Source organism: Armigeres subalbatus, chromosome 2 (assembly GCF_024139115.2).
Source record: "Armigeres subalbatus isolate Guangzhou_Male chromosome 2, GZ_Asu_2, whole genome shotgun sequence".
NCBI classification, from domain to species: domain Eukaryota; kingdom Metazoa; phylum Arthropoda; class Insecta; order Diptera; family Culicidae; genus Armigeres; species Armigeres subalbatus.
In genome coordinates, this window is record NC_085140.1 from 204246835 (window position 1) to 204269629 (window position 22795).

The window sequence follows — 22795 nt, forward strand, 5'->3', positions numbered from 1 at the left end:
TTTATGATACAGATTCGAACAGCTGATCGAAATTTTGAGTGAACGGCTCGGCCTTTATTTTGGTCTCGGTTTTGGTAAATCTGCATGCAAACTAGCAATCCTATAACCAGAGACCGGCGGAGTGGAAAACTGTCGAAATGGCAACGTACGAAAATGCATGAAATCGTGAAAATAATCCTGGCAGCATTTGAACTTTTTGCTTGCTTCTTATGGATGCAAAAGTCGAATTGGAACCGCTTTTGACGGTTCGATTGGAAACAAGATGGCGTCTTCGCCGATCTCTTATTCTAGTATTTCTAATGCAAACCATCATCATTTCGTCATCATCATCATCATTTGATTCCATTTTCGCAAATGTTCCTTGTAAAATGTAAATATTGATTAGTGTTAGGTCTCCTGTCATTTTGAGCTATTTCTATAAAATGCAGGCTATTGACATCCTATTGTTTAGCCCATCGCCAGATCATAGCCAGGATGTCCCGGGCTATATTTTTTTTTTCATACTGCGTTTCAATGATAACAGCGGTCTATGTCTATTGATGATGATGACACCGCGCTTGTCACCGGCTCGATAAAATGGCTTATTTCAAGACAACATTTTCAAAACGACTTATCTGCTTTTGTAAACAAAGATTCAAACGACGACGAATCTTATAGCTCTCCCACGCAAACCAACACCACCAATAGGTAGGTGAAGGTTTCCGCTACCTGTTGGTGGTGTTGGTTTGCGTGGGAGAGTTATCAGATTCGTCAAATCGTCGTTTGAATCTTTGTTTACAAAAGCAGATAAGTCGTTTTGAAAATTTTGTCTTGATTTCTGAGTATGGAAAGTGCTTTTGGGTTAAACAAACTCAAAAGTGGGTTTATTTGTGGTTCTGTGTACACACTCAAACGTCATCGCAAAAGCTCGGAAACTTTTATCACACGCGTAAAGGAAGAACATAAACAACAAGAACGCCACAACAGTGAAAGGAAAAGCTGTTTTTTTGTTGTTTTCAGCTCGTGTGTGACCATCTCAGGGAGACGAACTTCGCGAACTTCTGCTAGGCTCTGCTAGTTATATCGTTCGTGGTTCGTCATTCATTCAATCAGTGCAGTGCCAGCGGTAGTGAATAATCTTAAAGGGAAGATCGACTAGCATTAAGGTATCGAGTAGGACTTTGGACTTTGTTTTGTGAGTAGGTTCATTTGCCAGTCCCAAATTCGGAGCGTTCATGAATAACCCTCTAATCTTTTAATCATTTACAGATAACAATATTTTCGTGCGTAGTCACTTTTAAGTTCGGTGCATAGCAGCTTTCGTTGGTGATATAATATCGTTTATTGTCTATACGTAAGACGTGAATAATTAAGAGCAACAGAGGAAATGTCCGAAAATGTTAGCCCAATCAAGTACTTTCTCTCCGGAGGTTTTGGAGGGATCTGTACGGTGTTGGCCGGGCACCCGCTCGATACAATAAAGGTACGATTGCAGACGATGCCGTTACCGGTCGCTGGCCAAGCTCCATTGTACGCCGGGACCCTGGACTGTGCAAAGAAGACCATCCGCCATGAAGGTTTCCGTGGGTTATACAAAGGAATGTCCGCTCCGATGGCCGGGGTGGCACCGATCTTCGCCATGAGTTTCTTTGGGTTCGGTGTAGGCAAGAGATTGCAGCAGAAGACACCGGATGAAGAGTTGAACAATACACAACTGTTCGCAGCGGGGGCGTTCTCCGGAGTGTTCACTACGATAGTGATGGCTCCGGGCGAGCGTATCAAGTGTCTGCTGCAGATTCAACAAGGAGGCAATGTGCCCCAGAAGTATAACGGCATGGTGGACTGCACGAAGCAGCTGTACGCAGAAGGAGGAATTCGAAGTATTTACAAGGGATCGTTTGCAACACTGCTGCGAGACGTTCCAGCTTCTGGAATGTACTTCCTCACTTATGAATACGTAAAGAAGACCTTTGCGCCGAAGGAAGGCGAAACGGAGGAGCCCGGAAAAGCATTGCTGCGAACGATTTTTGCTGGAGGAATGGCAGGTATTGCCAACTGGGCCATCGGAATGCCAGCTGATGTGCTTAAGTCACGACTGCAGACGGCGCCCGAGGGAACCTACAAGAATGGCATCCGGGATGTTTTTCGAGAGCTGATGAAGAACGAAGGACCGCTGGCACTGTACAAGGGTGTTACGCCGGTGATGTTGCGAGCTTTCCCAGCGAATGCGGCTTGCTTCATCGGGTTTGAGGTGTTTATGAAGTTTTTGAATTTTGTGGCGCCCAATTTGTAGGGAGACGGAGTGTGCAGGGATATTCGTTTTTCGTTGTATTTGATTTACGTTAGGGTGGAAATATTATTATGTATTTTTCAGAGATGAAAAAGTAAGAAACAGATCGTGGATTTAGGTAATGGTAAGAACCAACAAATGCAATCACAGCAACATCAAATGTAGCGCCAGGGAAGAGGGCCGTTTCTAATGATAAAGTTCGGTAGATATATTACTGCCAGTGTTGACATATTTTTTAGTAAATTGAGCCAATATAACAACTTTGTATAAACATTAGCAATTATTTTCTATCACATTCCATTCATAACTTTAGGACTACATAAGGCTGAACTCGACAAGCTAAGAAAGGCCCATTCACAAGTAACAAAACCGCGATTGTAATGGCATGATTAACTTTGTCGAAAGCAACTGAAAGATCGGTTGAGTCCGTTCAGTCATACATGATGTCAAGCACTGTAAATTGGTTGTCGACAATGTATCGGAGTGTTTCTTGAGCAGCGTGGGAGAAATTCCACTTATATCTAGGGAAGTCGAGAAAACTTCCAATTCAATAATTTCCTAGACCGGACCGGGAATCGAACCCAGCCACCTTTAGCATGTACTTGATTAGTAGCCGCGCATCTGACCCCATGGCTAAGGAAGGTCCCGCAGATAATTCCTCGTTCGAAAACACTCTGGCAAACATGGAATTGAACATTTTTTGCTGTCTCGAAGCGATGACATCGTTTAGGACCATGGAGGATGGGATCAGTACAAGAAGCCGAATCACAAAAGGCTAAAAATGTGCTACATTGAGAAAATTCTTCATATTGATTATATTTGTCGCACACATAAATTTGTGCCCAAATATATGCTATTTGAATCCACACATCACACATTCGTACTTCACGACTTCACGTGGAAGTCTCATTTATGAAATAGAAATTTAAAATTGGCATCAAATGTTGACAAATCGCTGAGAATTGTAACTTTCTGAAATGAAAAAAAAATCGCTTTGGACTGTGCAACATATTTTGGACCCCCAAATGCACACATTTTGGACACCCCCTATTTAGTCTCTTCAAAGTCGTATTTCTAACTTACCCTGGTTAATTGAGCCGAAGCAAATTCGATTGGCATACATCAATGAGAAGATTCTTGCATTTTAAATTCACAATTTCGACAAAAACTTATTGTGTGCGTTCTGAGATTTTCAGTGATGTATACTTTTAAGGGCAACGCAATATTATTTTCCTGAAGCCAATGGGGAATTAGCAGCGGCATTGATTTTAGTTCAGAAATCAATAAAATATCGCCAGGAGGGTCCAAAATGTGGAGGGGTCCAAATCAAGTTGGTTACCATAAGCATCATGAGTTAAATTAATGGATTTTTGCCAATAAAAATGTTTGGAATTTTGCAGTGTAGCATACCATAGAAGTCAGAAAATCAGATGGTCGAATCTCCAAAAGGCCGAATAACACAAAGGGCCATATCATTACAAAAGTTTCAATCTTCTTGGAATACACCCGATTCTGTTTTCCACAGATTTTTTTTTTACACAGCCGTGTAAAAAAAATCCCATAAAAAATTTGTTGCAAAGTTGCTCCATTTTGCATGATTCGTCGAGAAATCATAAAACTTTTTTTTACACGGATTTTCGAATTTTGAACTGAAAACTTTTTTTACACAGAACGCAGCCTGCCGTCCCAAGCATATCTGTCCCATGTCGATTTTTATCATTTTTGAGTTTTATGCACCAAACGTTCTAAATTAATGTATATTTTATTGTGAACAAATAAATACATATAGTTTGTTCGAAAACTTGGCGAAAAAATATCGGGTCATTTTGTCCCATTGTAGAATTTCCAAGCATAACTGTCCCATTGAAACAAATTTCATATAACATGTATTAAATTACTTCGAAGAGGCCAATTTTCATTATCAAATCATTCAGAGAAAGAATATGGGTTGTGGTATAGTTTCAATGGGTAAAAAGGTTAATCCACCTAACATCGTTGATGCCTTTCTTGTGCATTATGAAAATTGAAAAGTAATAATTGAAGCATATTAACATGATTTATATTAAAATTTGAGTGAGAATAGTCTCTCATTTTTATTCGCATTCTATGTATTCATTTAAACTTTTTCTTCTTTCCTTGTTGGCATTACCATTTTTGCATTCGTATATGATGAGGCTAACACGATAAATCTTTTATGCCTAATTGCACCCAAAAATTCCCTGTCCATGGATAAGGGGCTTGACGTTGATATTTCAAGTGTCTTAAAAAGATTTTTATTTTATTTTTATTTTTGTTGTTTAATAGAGTGCTTTTTTCATACAAAGGTTAAGTTCAACACTAAATTAAAAAATTAAGATATTTTTTCATTTTTTTATATCTCCTTCACAAGAATATCGTTATTTTAATGGTAATGGTTTGAAAATAAGCTCCGTAGAGAAACTTTTATCACATCTTACTTAAATAAGGTCAACAGTTATACCAAACACTTGAGGTACCATGCCTCCAAGTTAACTAATGGTTAGTGTCGCACGATCTAACAACAACTGCCTATTGGTAAATTTGGAGGTGCCGGCAGGGCTCAGTAGGGGTCTAACTAACATAACTCTAATACTAACAAGACCCTGAAACAAACGCTTATCCAAATAGCATACATCTATTTATACTTGTAGTAGTAGCTAACAATAATTCATTTTGTACCCGTATAGCTGAAGTAGAATTTTAGTAGTGAAAAGTAGAATTTGTAGATTTACTAATTTGGCATTGGAGATAGTGAATGTATCTATTATATCTTCTCGATAATCTTTTTATTTTTAGTCTCTCTAGCTGCATGGATCAACGCAAAAAAACTGTTTCTCTCTCCCTTCTATTAGGTTAGTTAAAAAAATTAGCGGATATATAGGGGACATGACTTAGTGTTTCTCGTATTAGGACAAATTCGCTGACTTTTACCTTATAATAAAATAAATGACCGATAGTAAATTAAATGACTGAAATTTAATGATATCAAATAAATAATAAAAAACGAAAATAAATACATGACCATCGGTGGACAGAAAGACAAGAGGCAGAGTTCTGTTTAGAATAGTTAATTGAGACCATTGCACTCACAAGATAGAGAATAACTAGTACCACTATTATTGCTACAAGACTAATAACTTGACCACTTACGGAAATGAGGATAGACCATATGATGCGTTCATCCACTATTATATTGAATATTGTATACCCTGAATCTGAATAACTGAATTTTAGACCTCATTATTTTAATAAATAATAAAGGTTTGAATATTAGAAAAGGGAATAGAACTTGACCAAAAAAAGCAATTACGGAACAACTGGACAGAAACTTTGTATAATGATCACTATTAGACTACTGAAACTTTAACATATGACATTACTGTGACTGATAGGATACAATTAACTCGACGACGTATTGACAAACATCCGATACTCAACCGTGTTAAAATAAGGGAAGCTCTTCAATGTGTCCATTTATTACAATAGTACTTAAATTAATCTATTTTGAAGCTACCCTACCAGAATGATATCATTACATCTTTATTCGAAATTGTTACTTGGAAATGGCAACAGTACCACCCGTTGTCAACATAGACTACTATTAGGTATTGAATGTCGGCTCCAAGTAACTAATAATTAAATTTACATGTTAACTACTTATTCAGAAAACATCTATGTACATGTTGAGCTTCCATTATTTGTTCGGTTTATAATTGACAGACTGTAGATAGAAAGAATAATGTATCGGTATGATCACAATACAAACCCAGGCCGCAGTGACCTAGTGAGCAACATAGCTTGAGTCGTCTGCTAGTATTGTGTATCACATGGAGAGCCCAGCCGAGATACCAGTCTATTAAGACTACAACTGGTCAACTCTCGAAAAAAAAAAAAAAAAAAAAAATTGCACCCAAAAATTCCTTTGACCGTGAGTCCAACCAAGCCACCTAAGCATCATCGCTTTGTAGTCGTGCTTCTAATCGCATGGCTATAAGGTAGGCCCAATTAATTTACATATATACAAGATTTTTGCAATAGCTTCGGAAGTGACTAATCGATTTTCAATAGCAAACAATGGGGCCGAATTTCCCGTCGAGTGCAACTTATTACGAATAAATGGTCCTTAACATGTGTTTACAAATGTTCACACACGCACCACACACAGGTGGAAGTTTCCACTCGACACATCAGATGCTAATCTGAAATAAATTTTATAGGAATCATCAAACACTTTCGCAGTATTGCGGTATTGAGTTACCACGTAATCTGATTTTGATGCTTCTTCCAAAAATCCATCTGCGCTGAAACATAATTCACCTGAACCAGTGGCGTAGCCAGAAAATTGGTCTGGGGGGAGTTTTCCGAACATTTTTTCTTCGAAAAAAAAATTCTTCTAAAAATTTTGTCTCTGAGGGGGAGGGGGGTTCATGTCCAAAACCACCCCCATGGCTACGCCACTGACCAGAACTTATTTCAGGATTAAATTATGTATAGGAACCAATTCTCACTGTCCTTATACTTATGTAAGATATAATATCTCTGGGGTTTTCAGACACACTCGTCCCCATGTCAACTTTTTAATACATATTTTTTTCTATGGAGCGTAAGCCCCCTCCCCTAAAAGCTTACGTTATTAGTGTACGGCCCTTTACTACAATACGCTTTGAAAAGATTTAATGCATCTCATTTGAAACAGGTTGTTATCCAGACCCAACTAAACTTTTGCTAAGCGCAAAGTAATCTGATGATACTTTAGCATTGGGACAAATATGCTTGGAATTATCAATTTTGTCTTCAATTTCGCAGCATAAATGTCCCACTGAATAAATTCCACTAAAAAAACAGTGTTTATCTTTTGAAACATACTAAGCCATTAGAAATACACTATTTTCATCGATATACGTTTATTAATCAAAATTTCATGGGATAATTTAGCTACAAACTAAAAAATATGTTTCCAACTTCAATCGCATTTTTCTCAGTTGCATATTTTTTGACATGGGACAGATATGCTTGACACGGCAGCGCATCCCTCGTGTAAAAAAGAATCGGGTGTACTCAAAAAAATGTAACGTTTGAGCTTATTATTATGCTGCCCCATAGAGAAAATCTCGTCCACGTGTTTTGCAACTACTAGCAGTGTTGTGATCGACGAATACGTAATCGTAATCGGACAATAAATTGCGAGTAGTTTATAACCCTGAGATAAATCTGGCTAATAAAAGGCTCTATTACAGCTTGAGCAATACTTTGCGGAAAAAGCTAGTTTGCTGAAAGAAATCCGAAATATCGTTCAAACAAGCAGCGATGTACGGTCAAACGGGGTGACTTGCAACACTTGTGTTTTCCCAAATATATTATATTAACAATATGGTTCACTTCGAGTTTTCCCATACAACGAAATGGCGAACAATGAATCGACTGCTTTGAGCGTGCTTACAGCGGCACACTAGGAGTTAACTTTCTGAAATCAGTATGGCGAAAGGCATCTAAGGTTCGATTTCTCAAAACTAAGCACTTTAATCGAAAAAATATTTGGTAGGCGTAGTAGCGGACACCATCCCTCATAACCAGTACCAAATAGTTTTTCATGAAAAGTTCCTAATTTTGAGAAAACCTGCGTTAGATGTCTTTCGCCATACAAATTTCTGGCGGTTAACTCTTGCTGGCTATTTTGTGCATATACTATAGCGCCTGGATGTGGCTGCGGCGAGTAGAAAATCAGCCACTGCCAATAATTCATTTGCCGGTGATAACAACATCATCTAGCGAGCAAAGAGGAATCTAAACATGTTTTTTTCTAGCTTGTGCTGGAAAACCCTCCTGCCATCTTCCGGTGAGTAGTCATACAGTTGTTCGATGACATTTTACAGTGTGGGGATGTCCATACATTTTTCAATAAATCGATTACCGGAATATCGACTTTGTTAAATGCAAACACTACTGTAAATATTTCGATGAAGCAGTGCAAAGCAGACAAACTACACCTTTGCTTCAATCATTCAAACTGTGAAAGGCGTTCCGCAAACATTAAAATGATTGTTCCACTGTAAACATTTCTATCATTTTCTTCAGCAAGAAATTTGATTAATTCTTTCTGAATATTATCGATATTATTCCAATGCATCATTCTTCTTCCTCTTCGGTGTCCTAAATTCCTACTGTAACTTAACACCTGCGTTTCAACTTATTATGAATTGAAAACTTTTCGCTGCCCACCATTGATTGAATGAATATGTATCTTGAGTGGAAAGGCATGAAGATGACACTCATCCGATTGCGTTTTGTTATGTTGCGCTTATCATAATGAGTATGATTATTTTGTTACATTTAGACATGGAAAGTGAATTGAACAAGTCGCTTGGATTAAACGCGTCCAAACACATTCGCTCAACTCACTTGAACGGACAGTAAGTTGAACATGTTCAACTCTTGGCAAGTAAATTGCATTCAACTAAGTTGTTCAATTCACTTGCCCTTTCAAAACGTAGCATTACGGTGAGATATTTCGGCTAAACTTAATTACGCCCATTTTATGGTGCTTTCTCGATTTCGTATCCAATATCAGATATTTTTTGGGATTTAATAGATTATTTTTCGATACTTTCGCAAGAAAAACTAGTTGAACGTACCCGACCTTGCTCGGGATTATACTACAGTCGCTCTCCACATCTCGATATCGAAGGGACCATCGAGATAGGGAGAGATCGAGGAATAGAAGGAAAATTTAAATGGGTACTAGATCCAAAACAGCTTGTTGCTATGAAAAACGACAACAAAACAAATATCATTACTTATTGTTGATCTGTATTGTTATCGTCCAAATATGGTCTAGTAGCCTAAAAATTTGAACATATCGACATAAGGAGAGTGAATCCAGAACAAAATACGATTATAACACATCGGGATAGAAAGATTTCGAGATAGGGAAGTTATCGAGATGTAGAAAGCCAAAATGTATGTAGATTGAAGGGACCGAGGAAACCATCGACATAGGGAGAGATATCGAGATATAGAACATCGAGATTTACAGAGTCGACTATATTTTGCATTCTTACTGTCAATTGTTGAGTTCATTCAGCGCCGCACTCTAGATCATTTTTAGCGCGATCGTATTGGGTTTCCTTACAACTCGCATCAAATTTGTATTTTCACAATTTCTCAGCTTTCTCCTCAAAATTTAGTGATATTTTATAACACAGCTGTCCTCAAGACGAATCGATCAATGAGAAACCCGTACAAATCGGTCAACCCGTTCGTGAGTTATATTGCCTCAAAGGAAATGCAAACTCATTTTTATATAGAGAGATTGTACCACCTGAACCATTCATTATATCTGGCGATTTTAATGCACACCACAACCGATGGGAATCAGAAAAAGATGATGTCAGAGGAAAAATGGTCGAATCTATAGTAAACGATCGAATCCTAACAATCCTAAATGACGGAACCCCTACATTCATACACTCTGCTAACTATATCAATATTACGAGCCCCGCTTCGTGCATCGATCTTACCATTTGCTCCACTGATATAGCCGGCAAACTAAATTGGACAACGGTAGATGACCAACACGGAAGTGACCACTTCCCAATCATCATAGGCGCCGCAAATCAGAGCAGAAACCGCACAGCTAGATGGAAAATTGAAGACGCTGACTGGAGCTCCTATGAAACCGAAATTGAGAAACTTATTCTCCCAAACGTAGTTTACTCAATAGAACAAATAACAGAAGCGATACAAATAGCAGCTTCCAAATCTATACCCAAAACGTCCACAAGGGTCCACCCAAAGGCTGTGGGACAAAACCGTTGCAGATGCAGTTAGGAGAAGAAGAAAAGCTTTAAGAAAAAAACAAAAATCTAAGCCAGATGATCCAGCATATCAATCAATTCACGATAAATTCTTACTTGCCAGAAACGAATGCAGAAAAATCATTAAAGAAGAAAAACGGAAAACCTGGGAAAATTTTGCCTCATCAATCAACGAAAACACACCAACTAAAGAAATTTGGAACCGCATCAGATCCATATCCAAGAAAGGGTCATCAACAATAACATGGGTTATTTCCACGAACGACGAAGCTATTACGAAACCTCTGGATATTGTAAACCATATAGCTGATCACTTCTACAGAGAATCGTCCGATGAAATCTACTCTCCCAAATTCATAACTAAAAAACGGAAAGAAGAAACTCTCCCAATTCACTTTAAAAGCAACCGAAATTCAGAGCTCTGCATACCGTAGTACTCGATGCATGAGCTTCTCGTCCAGCTTGATAAACTTATAGGAACTTCGCCAGGTCCAGATGAAATACACAACGCTATGATAAAGCATCTACCATTCTACATTAAAAGGATTTTTCTAGTAGACATGTGTCTGGACATGTGGAAATTTTCCAGAATCTTGGAGAAAATCGTTACTCATACCAATACCAAAAGCCAGGAAAATGTCCAAATACAGCAAACAACCTCAGGCCAATATGTCTATCAAGTTGCATTCTTAAACTATTCGAACGAATGGTAAACAAACGCCTAATGGAGCATATAGAATCAAATAACATATTTGGAAATTCGCAATATGGATTTCGAAAAGGACATCAAACAACAGACGTCATTACTTACATCGACAACTTTGGAAAAGAATCCATAAACAACAAGAAACACGCTGAAATTATATTTTGGACCTATCCAAGGCATATGATCGAACATGGCGACGTCTAATTTTGCAAAAACTTGCCAAAATAGGGATATCTGGAAACATGGCTAGATTCTGCAAACTTTTTCTAGATCGCAGAGAATTCCAAGTGAGATACGAAGACCAATTATCAGACGTCAAAACTCAAATGAACGGAGTCCCACAAGGATCAGTGCTTGCAGTTACGTTCTTTCTACTTGCCGTTGTCAGAGATTTTCTTCCGAAAGATACATTTATTAAAATGTATGCAGATGACATAACCATAGCAGTTATCTCCAAATCAGCAAAATGGACTCGTGCAAAAGTCCAGAAAATCCTAGGCTCTATTCAAAAATGGAGCGACGCAACTGGTTTTCAAATTTCAGCCTCAAAATCAGCTGTAATGCATACTGGAAGAAGAAGAAAAGTGCATAATCAACCAAGCCCAACATTGAACAACGAAGTAATTCCACTCATTATTCATCAAAAGCTACTAGGCGTCTGGGTGGACAAAAACTTCGACTATAATTACCACCTTAAAACAACACGGGACGATGTTAAAAAACGTCTTAATATAATGAGATGTCTCAGCAAATCGAGCTTAGGGGCCGACAGAAAAAGCCTCCTACACATTCTACAAATGGTCATTTTACCAAAACTTTTATACGGAGCCACCGTAACAACGCGTGCCAACAAAAACAACATACTCAAAATGGAACCTCTATACCACCAGGGAATTCGTCTAGCCACCGGCGCTTTTCACTCCAGCCCTATAGACAGTATCCTTTCAGAAAGTGGTCAACCCCCATTACATCTCATAATGTCTGGGAAAATAATAAATTATACCATGAGACAACTATCAAGAGGAATTTTAACTCCAGAACTTCACATCGTAGAAGAAACAAGAAATTTAATGACGAAATACTCAATACCTCACATTGAAATTGAAAACGAACATCCTTCAAACCTATTAACTTGGAAAAAACAATCAAGCCTAGTGAACACGGGCAATCCTGACAAACTCCCACCAAAAGCAAAACAAACTCAATTCAAGGAACTTTGCAACACCAAGTATCAACACCACAACCACATATACACAGATGGATCAAAAACCTTACAGGGTGTTGGATGTGGAATTTATTCTGAAAATATCAACAGAGTCATCTGTCTACCACCACACCTGTCAATCTTCAGCGCGGAAGCCTTCGCCATTATAACAGCCTTAGGCTACTGTAATTCAGGCCTGAACGTCATATTCAGCGACTCAAGAAGTGTGCTGGAAGCCGTATCCAATAAAAATGCGCATCATCCATGGATAGCTAGGATCACAACAATCTTAGAAGAAAAACAAGGAAACACCACGCTGTGCTGGATTCCAGCTCATGCTTGTTGGAATATCAGGTAGTGTGCGACGCTTCGCTGTAGATCGAAGATGGATAAGAAGCGGGCGCCGGTTAGTTGTAGTTGCTCTTTGGTATAGATTAAGGAAGTTTGTTATGGATTATTGTATATACCTATTGTTGAATAAAGAGAACTGCAGCTGCTGGCAGAAGTATCAGTCAGTAGCCTGCCGTGTTGTAGAGAGGGAACTCTAGTTTGTAATTCTTTGTGAGGGGGTTCCCTTCCTATAGCCAACAATGCTAACATAACTGGAAACGAGAAAGCAGATCTTCTGGCTAACCAAGGAGCATCTATCAAAACTCCTATTGACATAAAAACCCCATACGAAGACTTCAAACGACTAACAAATGCACGTATAACATCTGCCTGGTGCAAAACATGGAACGATAACACTTAGTAAACTAAGGCATATTAAAAACACACCTTTCTAATGGGCTTCTTCCTTCAATAGTGATAGATTCATTGGCCGAGTCATCACTAGACTAAGGATTGGACACACCAAACTCATGCATGGACACTTCGCAAAGAAAGAAGATCCTGCCATCTGCCCTTCTTGTGGTACTAGAATCACAGTAGAACACATCCTAATAGATTGCTGAATTTACGAAAAAGAAAGACAAAAACACAAACTCGGATCCTCATTACATTTGTTACTAGGAGATGATGTCAAAGCTCTCAAAGCAACTATTGATTTCATAAAGGATGTAAAACTGCAAAAAATGCTCTAACCAAACCAGAACCAGCAGCTCTAGAAAAAACCGAAGACCACTTTATCATAAAGACTGGCAGCTCTGGCATTTTTCCATACAGTCATCCAATGTCATTGTCGCCAACGCCTCTGGAGAGTCGAGGTGGTAGCTTGGTTTTGTTGTAGTAGTGAATATCTTAACTTTCCTTTGTATTGGTAGGACACATCTGTCATTTTTAAAAACAAACTACACGCTCATTTGAATTTAGTCAAAAGTCAGTCAGAATGAAATCAACGAAAAATCAACACGGTTAAATCCATCTACTCAAAATGAAGCTCAAATTACACTAAATCAAGTTTATGTGGTCTTCGAGTATATGCACTATATGATGACATTGACCGGAAGATTAGATAAGCATTTCCCCCCTAGTTATTCCATACATTTTCGCACGAAAATTCTTTAAATTTGACTCCAGTGCACGGGTAGATTGAGGTTAGGGAAACGCCACCACTGGGGATGCCTTTAAGAAAATGATCTCAAAGTAATCGTGAAGAAATGTTTGAATAGCAGGAAAAGAAAGGAGGACAGTTTTAAGAACCATTATCCAGGAAACGGCTGATGGTGTCCATCTTTCTTAAACCAACATTAAGACCTTTCGATTGTCTGAAAATATCAAACGATCCCTTAGACCCCTTTAAAACAGAATGAGGAGATAAAGCGGCTTCCTCAACTAAGGCCTCTGGATTGACAGCGTCGAAGAATGACCCAGGATCAAAAATCACTATGATTAAGTTGTTCTAAAACATGATTGAACTCGATAAAATGTGGCAAGTCACCCCTTCTTGCAACACCCATCATTTTGACATTATTTTTATATTTTTAATATTGTTGTAGGTACATCTACGTCTAATCCCTAGTATGAGGATACATTCAAAGTATCATATACTATTAGAATTAAAAAATCCTTTTGTTTTAGAGTTATAAACGAAAGAAACCTGAAAAGTGTTGCAAATCACCCCGTTTGACGGTAATCAATCTTATTGGCGCTTTGGTGTTGCATGAAAAAGAAGAAACAGAAAGATCATATTTAAAAATATTCGCACGGGAAACCATAAGAAGAAATTTTTGTAAATCTTCTCAAAGATTCTGCAAGGAAATTAATAAAAACGGAAAGCAGTACGGGGTTGGACTTTTCTCATTACTGTGTATTCAGTATACTGCCCATGATCGCATATTTTTGTAACACTCGCATTTTTGTTTATTTTGTGAAAAGCCTGTGAATCGTTCAGAAAGCTCAATTTTCTGCATCTAAGGTGATTATAGAATGAAGCCAGAAATCGGCCATTTTGTAAACCACGTGCTTTTCCAATTTTTTTCAAGAGCACGAGATAAAAGATCCATAACGTGTATGGGGCTGAAATAATGGTAGATCGTTTGCTTAGTTATGCTGAACAATTATAATTTGAGTTTCGGCACTGTACGAAAACTATTACGCCAGATTTGGGCTTTTGGAAATGTATGTAGATAAACGTGTGGGGAATTTGAAATTCACCACGGGCTTCATTCTATAATCACCCTAATCCAAAACCCACAACAGTAAAATAGGCTTTGCTATCTTGCTTATCTGTGGTAAGCTGGAAATGCAGGGCTGTTACAAACTAGTCGAATTCCAATCCGCGAAATCCGCGACTAGCAAATTGAAAACCGCGACTGTAAAAACAAATCCGCGACAATCAAAAATATGGTTTCTTACTTATAATTACGTCTTATAATTTTTAAATTTTTCAATATTTTTGCTTTTAATCTATTGGCATATTCGTCAATAGAAAACAAAAAGAAAGAACATTCACTAATTTATGTAATATCTAAAACTGCATAGTTAACGCTTTAACCATATCATGAGCCACAGAAAATATATGTGCAGCGTTGAACTATGCCCGGAAGTAATTAAATTTTTAATGTTGCCGGGAAACCCCCCCATTTGAATCGATGTTGTATCATTGCATTTCTTTATAAGCAAGTTATGCAGATGACAGGCTGTCATAGGTAAATACCAGTTAGATCAAGGGCTATATTTGAATTATACTTTTTAGTACGCTATATAGTATTCTTCTAATCTCTACTATCGTTTTACAAGGCCTTGGACGCATCAAGTCATTGCATTATGTACTTCCATAAATCCGCCAATTAGGAAATAATATAAGACTAATTTTTTTTAATGCAAGCGATTCTCTACAGAACTCTGCAGAGGCCCGAGCAAAGCCTGACGAATCTGATTTAAAAGCATTCAGGCGAAATGAAACCAGAGGTGGACAGAACCGGTTCTACGGCCTACGATTTTTCAAGAACTTGGATAATATTCACGATTTGAAAAATGATGTCATTATCACTACGTATGAGCTAATGCATGGGTATTGCTAAACTTATACAACACGGCAGACTCGATACGTTGTTCATTTCACAGAAGAGTGTTAAGCGAAGATAACATGCACTAGACATCCCAGAAGAGGCCGTAGGCTTCATGTTAGGCCGCGTACACGATAGCGTTTTGCCATCTATAGTGAGCATTACAACGTCGTATGTCCTATCCATCGTAGGATTCGTTTGGAGTCTCAAGGCTCGAATTCAGTCAGACAGTTTGCTGCAACTAAGTAATACGAACGATGGAACGACTCTCAGTGGATATACGAACAGCGAGGAATTTTGAAGCGAAGGTAATGGAACAAAAACTAGCAAAAGCTATTGGAATGCATAATAGAACAAAGGATGAATACTGAATGGTTTGAATGAGATGCCTGCAATAGTCATCATTGAGCATGGTACAAAACTAGACGCAACTGATCGTCGGGCAATTAAAAAAACCTCTCGTTCAACCGACGATATTCGGATTTCTGAATATCGCCCCAACCATTGAACAGCAATCTGATCCTTTCTCACAAAAAAAAAGGTCGAACAATCCACAAGGATTTTCTGTTTTGCAGCTAATATCGGCAAGAATGGTCAAAATGTAGCATTCCCAACCTAGACATACCACCGGAGAACAGCGTGCATTGAAAAGATTACTGCGAGACACTCGAGGATGCAGATGAACCACATTTGTTTCACGTGATGAACTTATAAATTAATATAAAAAATCACGATAATAAAGAATTAAAAAAAAAACATATTTGCACCACCCTAGAAAAAAAACTACAAAGCGGCAGGAACCCCACAATTCCAGTCCTCAGGGAGAAGCCGGAGCCGTCGGACCTTATCATCGTAATTTTTGTCTATTTTATAAGTGTTTTTGGGTGTTTTTTTTTCTACCAAATTTTATCCTCGCAATCATTTAAGGGTTGTTACGGAGATCCTGAAATATTTTCCGCGCCGACTAAAGTCAAATCCGCGCCATTTCCGCGCGACATGAAATCATTCCGCGCCAAATTCGCGCGATCCAGATTTAAATTCTAAGCAAATACACGTTAAATGTCAATTTTTGTATAACAATTTATTGAACGTCTTCTCTTTAAGTTCTTTTTTTTTACAATACCCGAGCAGGAGCGACGACCTCGATAACAAAAATTGGTATGAACTAGCCGTGCATAAGAGGTAAAATACCAAAAAATAATACCAAACATTTATATACAGAATACTTGAGGCATAACATGCTTAGGTATTTCAATACCAAACGAATAATAATTGGTTATTTATTTGGTATGGAAATTCGATTTAATAACTGAGTATGTTATTGTAAGTATTGTGCATATTATTTTTGGTATTATTCCTTCGGTATTTTACCTCTTATGTAGGGCTAGTTCATAACAGAGTATGGTATAAATAGCAGAATTAGGTATTATTGAGCCAATTTCTCCTGCTCGGGTATTACTGATTTCAAATATGATTTTAAACTGCAACATATGTTTGTATCAAAATGCTAATAGAACTAATAAAACCGCAGTATGTATTACAACCCTTCTAAATGGCCTTATTCACCACTAGAAGCACTGAATCTAACGGAACAAGAACTAAACAGTCACAACTATTTGCATAAGCTCCGCTTTTTGGATTAGATGATGGCTTTGGCATGTTTTGTTCCGTTATAAACAGGGTTTTTTTTTGTTGATAGAACTTTGTAAAATTCGGCACCAAGTACGTTGATATACAAATGAATCAGTTCAATCAAAGGTAATTGCCTATTTCCGGGGATTAAACCACCCGACTTGGACGTTAATTTACAATGTTATGGAAACTCATATATGAATATGTACATTATGTGGAAGATATTGATTTGAAAAATGTATTGGAGGTAACCACTTTCCCTTCGATGGGACTCGAACCCATGACCCTACAGTACGCTAGACTGGTGCTTTAACCAACTAAGCTACGAAGGACCTCCGTCGGCCTTCGCAACCTAGCGGCTACTGAACGAGCTCAAGATTCCCAAATTGGACGCATAGTCAAATCACTCGCAATCCATTTCTCAAGCCAATACTTCCACATGTGTATTGTACACGTCCACATTAGAGGAGCGTGAGTATTTAGAATGTCTGGCGGCTATACACATTCTTCATCAGCAACGGTACTGATCAAGTGAGGTTGTGTAATGTCGTTTTCGGTTTTAAACCTGGGTCAGGTCCGACCCCGACTCTGAATAACCGAACGAAAAACGAATCGGGATCGAGTCAGTATGATGGTATTAGTGGGAACTCAATCCCTATCTGGTTTGTTTTTAATTCGCACTTTTATCAGCTGGCAGAAACAGACATATTTTATCTATTGAATTTTGGTATTAGTGTTATTTTTTTTCTTGTTTTATGAATTATGGGGGAAATCAGACGTTTCTTCTGTTAATTATTTAATGACTAAAATGACTATTAATCCATCAATAAATCAATGTGATTAGGGGCTTGTGATGAATGACGACGACAATGTGGATTTCCGTGAAAGAATTTATGCCAATCCGTGTTTCCCGATAAACTATTATGCTGATTCTATATGGCTTTTTGGGTAACCGTGATTGTATTACAGTAGATTTGAATTCGACACTGTTGTTTCATAAGGGCGAATGTCGCAAACGTAAACAATGCCTTTTCCTGCAAATTCCTCAACAACTAGAACCGCTCCCAGGTTCCAACCACTTGGAACTGGTGGCGCTCCGCGCCTTCTATCGAATGGAAGTGGAAAATCCCGCCAGAAGTCTCTAATCTTCCTGAAATCAGCAAAAGAAGTCAATGTTTACGTTTGCGACTTTCGCCCTTATGAAACAACAATGTCGAATTATCAATTATGTCATTGAAATGGAACAGGCCAAGAAAATATGGAAACACTTTGTACAAAATCCAATACAAAATTTTCTGAGATTTGGGGCCTTTTATTTTAAAACAAAGAATCAAATCGTAGAAGAGTTGAACAGCATTCTTTTTTGCTATTTGCATTCTTTCTGCTATTTTTCCCCCAAAAGGGGACTCTTGGGATAAATTGCGATTTCGTCAGAACTGCAAAAACCAAATACACAAAAGAGGCAAATAATTTTCACTACAAAATCTAAACAGGAGATTCAACATAATAAATATCAATGGGATACAATTTGTCTTTGTCGGTTTTTTGACGAATTACAAATAAAAACCTTTCTTGCACTCAAAAATTATGAACAATTCGTATGAAAACTGTTCCTAAATAAACATTTGAATCTATTTATAAATAATCATTTATAAATAAATACACAGGATTTTGTTTTTACACGATTTTTTTTCGCTCGTATTTTTGATCGTGTGACTTCAATTTACCACCAAACTCTTCGCAACATGTTTCAAAAAATCCAGAATAAATCGAAGAAAAATCACATGATAATATGCGTTAAACATTTAGGATGAGTGGAAAATTGAGAAAATGTAAATCGCGTAAAAACAAAATCCAGTGTACAGTAAATTTGTTAATGGCAATATAGTTGCTAAAGCCTTATAAATGGTTAATGCCAGGGTTAATACATTATGCGTATATTCTTCAAATCCGTAACCTTGAACAAATTATGCACAGAACTACAATAATGAATAAAATAATGGTATGAACATTTTGGTATAAATAATTTCATAGCGGCAGCGGTACACTATTTTCCCATTGATAGAGCAATTATACCAAAAGTATATGTACGAATACACAAGGTTATAGTGAATAAATAGCAGCTACCTTCTCGTCACTGCATTTTATAAATCACATTTTCAACAAAATGTTCAACCCTCATTTTGTTTATAATGGAGCTACCATCTGAGGTAATCAGCGAAAAATATGTCGATATCTGAATCCGATTCATCATCAGAGAAACTTGAAGACAGCACAACATTAAAATAATCCATTTTTGCGTGGAAGACAGCAACAAAATTGATAAATAAATTTAACAAATGAAACAAACAAAATCAAATACCCATCCGTGTCTTTTACGTTTTCATTTTCCTTTAGCGTAAACATAAACACCAGTTTGACATTTTGTGCTCGAATGTATTGGTGAACCTAGGTTGGATCTCGATAAATCGGCAGAGCGAACCTCATTCATTTTGGGTCGGATCTGGTGCGGATCGCGATCCAACCTGAACGAATAACCGAACGTTTTGACAGCTGTTAGAGCGGATCCGGTGCAGAACTAGGTTCGACCCAGCAATAACCGAAAACGACATAAGCATTTGCCAGTCGGTCGTCAAGCTCAGACCCGACCGCATTGCGTAGGCAAGAGCACGCAACTCAAGTTCAGTTCAATCAAAGGTAATTGCCTATTTCCGGGGATTAAACCACCCGACTTGGACGTTAATTTACCTGATCAGTACCGTTGCTGATGAAGAATGTGTATAGCCGCCAGACATTCTAAATACTCACGCTCCTCTAATGTGGACGTGTACAATACACATGTGGAAGTATTGGCTTGAGAAATGGATTGCGAGTGATTTGACTATGCGTCCAATTTGGGAATCTCGAGCTCGTTCAGTAGCCGCTAGGTTGCGAAGGCCGACGGAGGTCCTTCGTAGCTTAGTTGGTTAAAGCACCAGTCTAGCGTACTGTAGGGTCATGGGTTCGAGTCCCATCGAAGGGAAAGTGGTTACCTCCAATACATTTTTCAAATCAATATCTTCCACATAACGTACATATTCACATATGAGTTTCCATAACATTGTAAATACAAATGAATGTTAAGGCCAGATTAGATCATAATTGATTAAAGATAAACTTGGCAAATATAAAAAAATCTGCCAAATTTTTTTGACCATTCTTACTAGAATTTCATTTAAAACTCCAAGAACTCCTGTAGAAATTCATCTTTCAGGAAGTTTCTTCGATTTCTGTTAGTAATCTTGTAAAATCGGAGTTACCCGAAAATACCATAAAAAACCCGCCAGAAATAACTTTTGAGAATCATCTTCTAATTTTTGATCGATTTTCTGCGGAAGAACTTATTAAAATGAGGCATCTGCATTAAATCACAGAACATTTTTATGTTTTCAATTGTTGTATAAACCCTTATTCGTTCTAAATGAATGTTATAAAGGAAATATATAATGTTCCAATATAATGAAAGAATTCCTGACGACTTTGGAAGAATGATATAATATATCATGCTGAGTGGTTCATCGTAAAAGAAACAACCAATCAGAAACTGTCCCTCCTTAGCCGTGCGGTAAGACGCGCAGCTACAAAGCAAGACCATGCTGAGGGTGGCTGGGTTCGATTCCCGGTGCCGGTCTAGGCAATTTTCGGATTGAAAATTGTCTCGACTTCCCTGGGCATAAAAGTATCATCGTGCTAGCCTCATGATATACGTATGCAAAAATGGTAACCTGGCTTAGAAACCTCGTAGTTAATAACTGTGGAAGTGCTTAATGAACACTAAGCTGCGAGGCGGCTCTGTCCCAGTGTGGGGATGTAATGCCAATAAGAAGAAGAAGAAGAATCAGAAACTGTCAAATATCTTGGAATTACAAAGAAATTGACAAGATGAAAATTGTTGTTCATGTCCTTGAATAGACATAGTTTGTATGCGTCGTGTTTTAGAATGGATTAAAAATAACAACAAGTGGCGTATCTCTCCTCATAACATTTGTTAAAATAATGCTTGAGAGTGTAATGCATTCCATTAAATAAGGACTTGTACATATCCGAAAAATAATGTTAATAACCTTGAAACGTAAATTTGTTCTCAACAACATTTGCTAATGAAAATAAAGCCCATAGATAGGCATCAAACTAATTTTCAAATAAATTTCCTTAGATTTAGCATTTTATTTATTAAATTTCCACTTGAAACTAAATCCGCGCCAAATCCGCGCGAAACCCTAAAAGCGTTATGTAAATCCGCGCCAAATCCGCGAAAACCGCGAAATCCGCGAAAATCGCGAAATCCGCGTAGTCGTAACAACCCTGCATTTTAATGTGGTAAAAATTTAATTCAAATAACTGGCGAAGCCCTTGGTTGACTCGCAAGACGGTCCTTCTGGTCCGGGTTTCCTCTTAATTAAAATGGCTAAACACTTCTATTTCCATTCCGCATTGGCGTTGAACCTAAAATTATAAATTTCAAAACACCTGACTAAAGACAGCTTCGATCAGCTATCAGTTCCGTCCCGGCAGTAGCAGGTGTGAATATAACTGCGTTTGATCCGACTTTATCGTCGACCCTTTATGCAGCACAAGCTATCATAATTGTAATTCCGCAATTAGCAGCACAAGAGTTCTAAACAATAAAATAAATAACTCTCGGCATTTCGGTAATCCAGAAATGCAATATGATCGATCTGACAATTCGACAGACTTTCTATGTGTCCACTTAAACCAACATCCATACGGCTATTGAAAGATTATTCAAATACCATGTGTTTGGATCTCGACGGGTTGCCTATTTTGCAAACGCCTACATAAATTACATGTTGAATTATTTCTTAAATTAAATTGAGGGAAATCGCGATTTTTGCGAGATTGTAATTATAAATCCGCGTTTTTCGTGACAATATTTGACGGAACCGCGATTTTCGCGACTGGAAGGGTAAATCCGCGACAAATCCGCGAAATTCGCGAAAAACGCGAAAATCGCGAAATCCGCGACTGTTGTAACAGCCCTGGAAATGTTTGAGTTTGTTTGTTTGAGTTTGGGAGGATTGACAAACGATTTACAAAATATAATATTAGAGTAAAATCAGCAGTGATTCAATATGCGATGGACGAATGCTCGAAAAGCGTTCAAACCACGGCTCTCTATTTTTTTTTTCAAATAACAAGCATTCACGGAACCTCAAAACAACCCATTTATGGTTCCTTTCACTCAAATGCGCTTTTGCGTGGAAGAAGCCAAAAGTAAGTAAAATGCGAAAAATAATAATCTGTGAGTACATACTTTACCTTTACTCCCGGGTTGAATTTTCACCAGCTCAAATAGAGTAAAAGACCCAATTTGTTTGCTTACACCACGTCAATACTTCATTTCGCTTAACTTAATTACGCATTCGAAAACTCATCAATTATATTTTCAAACAAGGAAGGCGCGCTGCTGAAACAGTTTTGGCTTCAACAAAATAGTAAGATAATTTAGATTTTGACCATGCATCGGTACTGAAGTTCAAACATATTTTAGCTTCTTCTTATGAGGTCCGAATATAACAACTTACCTACGGTACACAATTATTTATAAAGTCACTAGATGAATGTATCGCAACGAGAAAACTAAACTTACGAAAGATAGACAGCGAACGCAGACTTCAGGATTTCTCTAAACATTGAATGCGG

The 22795-nt window shown here is 37.8% G+C and overlaps 1 protein-coding gene across 2 annotated transcripts; it reads left to right on the forward strand.

Annotated features, from left to right (window-relative positions):
* The first annotated feature begins 951 nt into the window (after positions 1 to 951).
* On the forward strand, positions 952 to 2545 carry LOC134215785 (congested-like trachea protein). Of its 2 annotated transcripts, none has more exons than XM_062694902.1 (2): positions 952 to 1178; positions 1249 to 2545. In XM_062694902.1, exon 2 carries the CDS (start codon positions 1367 to 1369, stop codon positions 2270 to 2272), a length of 906 nt encoding a protein of 301 aa, XP_062550886.1. In that variant the 5' UTR covers positions 952 to 1178; positions 1249 to 1366; the 3' UTR covers positions 2273 to 2545. The 2 variants fall into 2 exon arrangements, with proteins under 2 accessions (XP_062550886.1, XP_062550887.1); XM_062694903.1 differs by having other exon boundaries at positions 952 to 1174.
* Positions 2546 to 22795: the final 20250 nt, after the last annotated feature.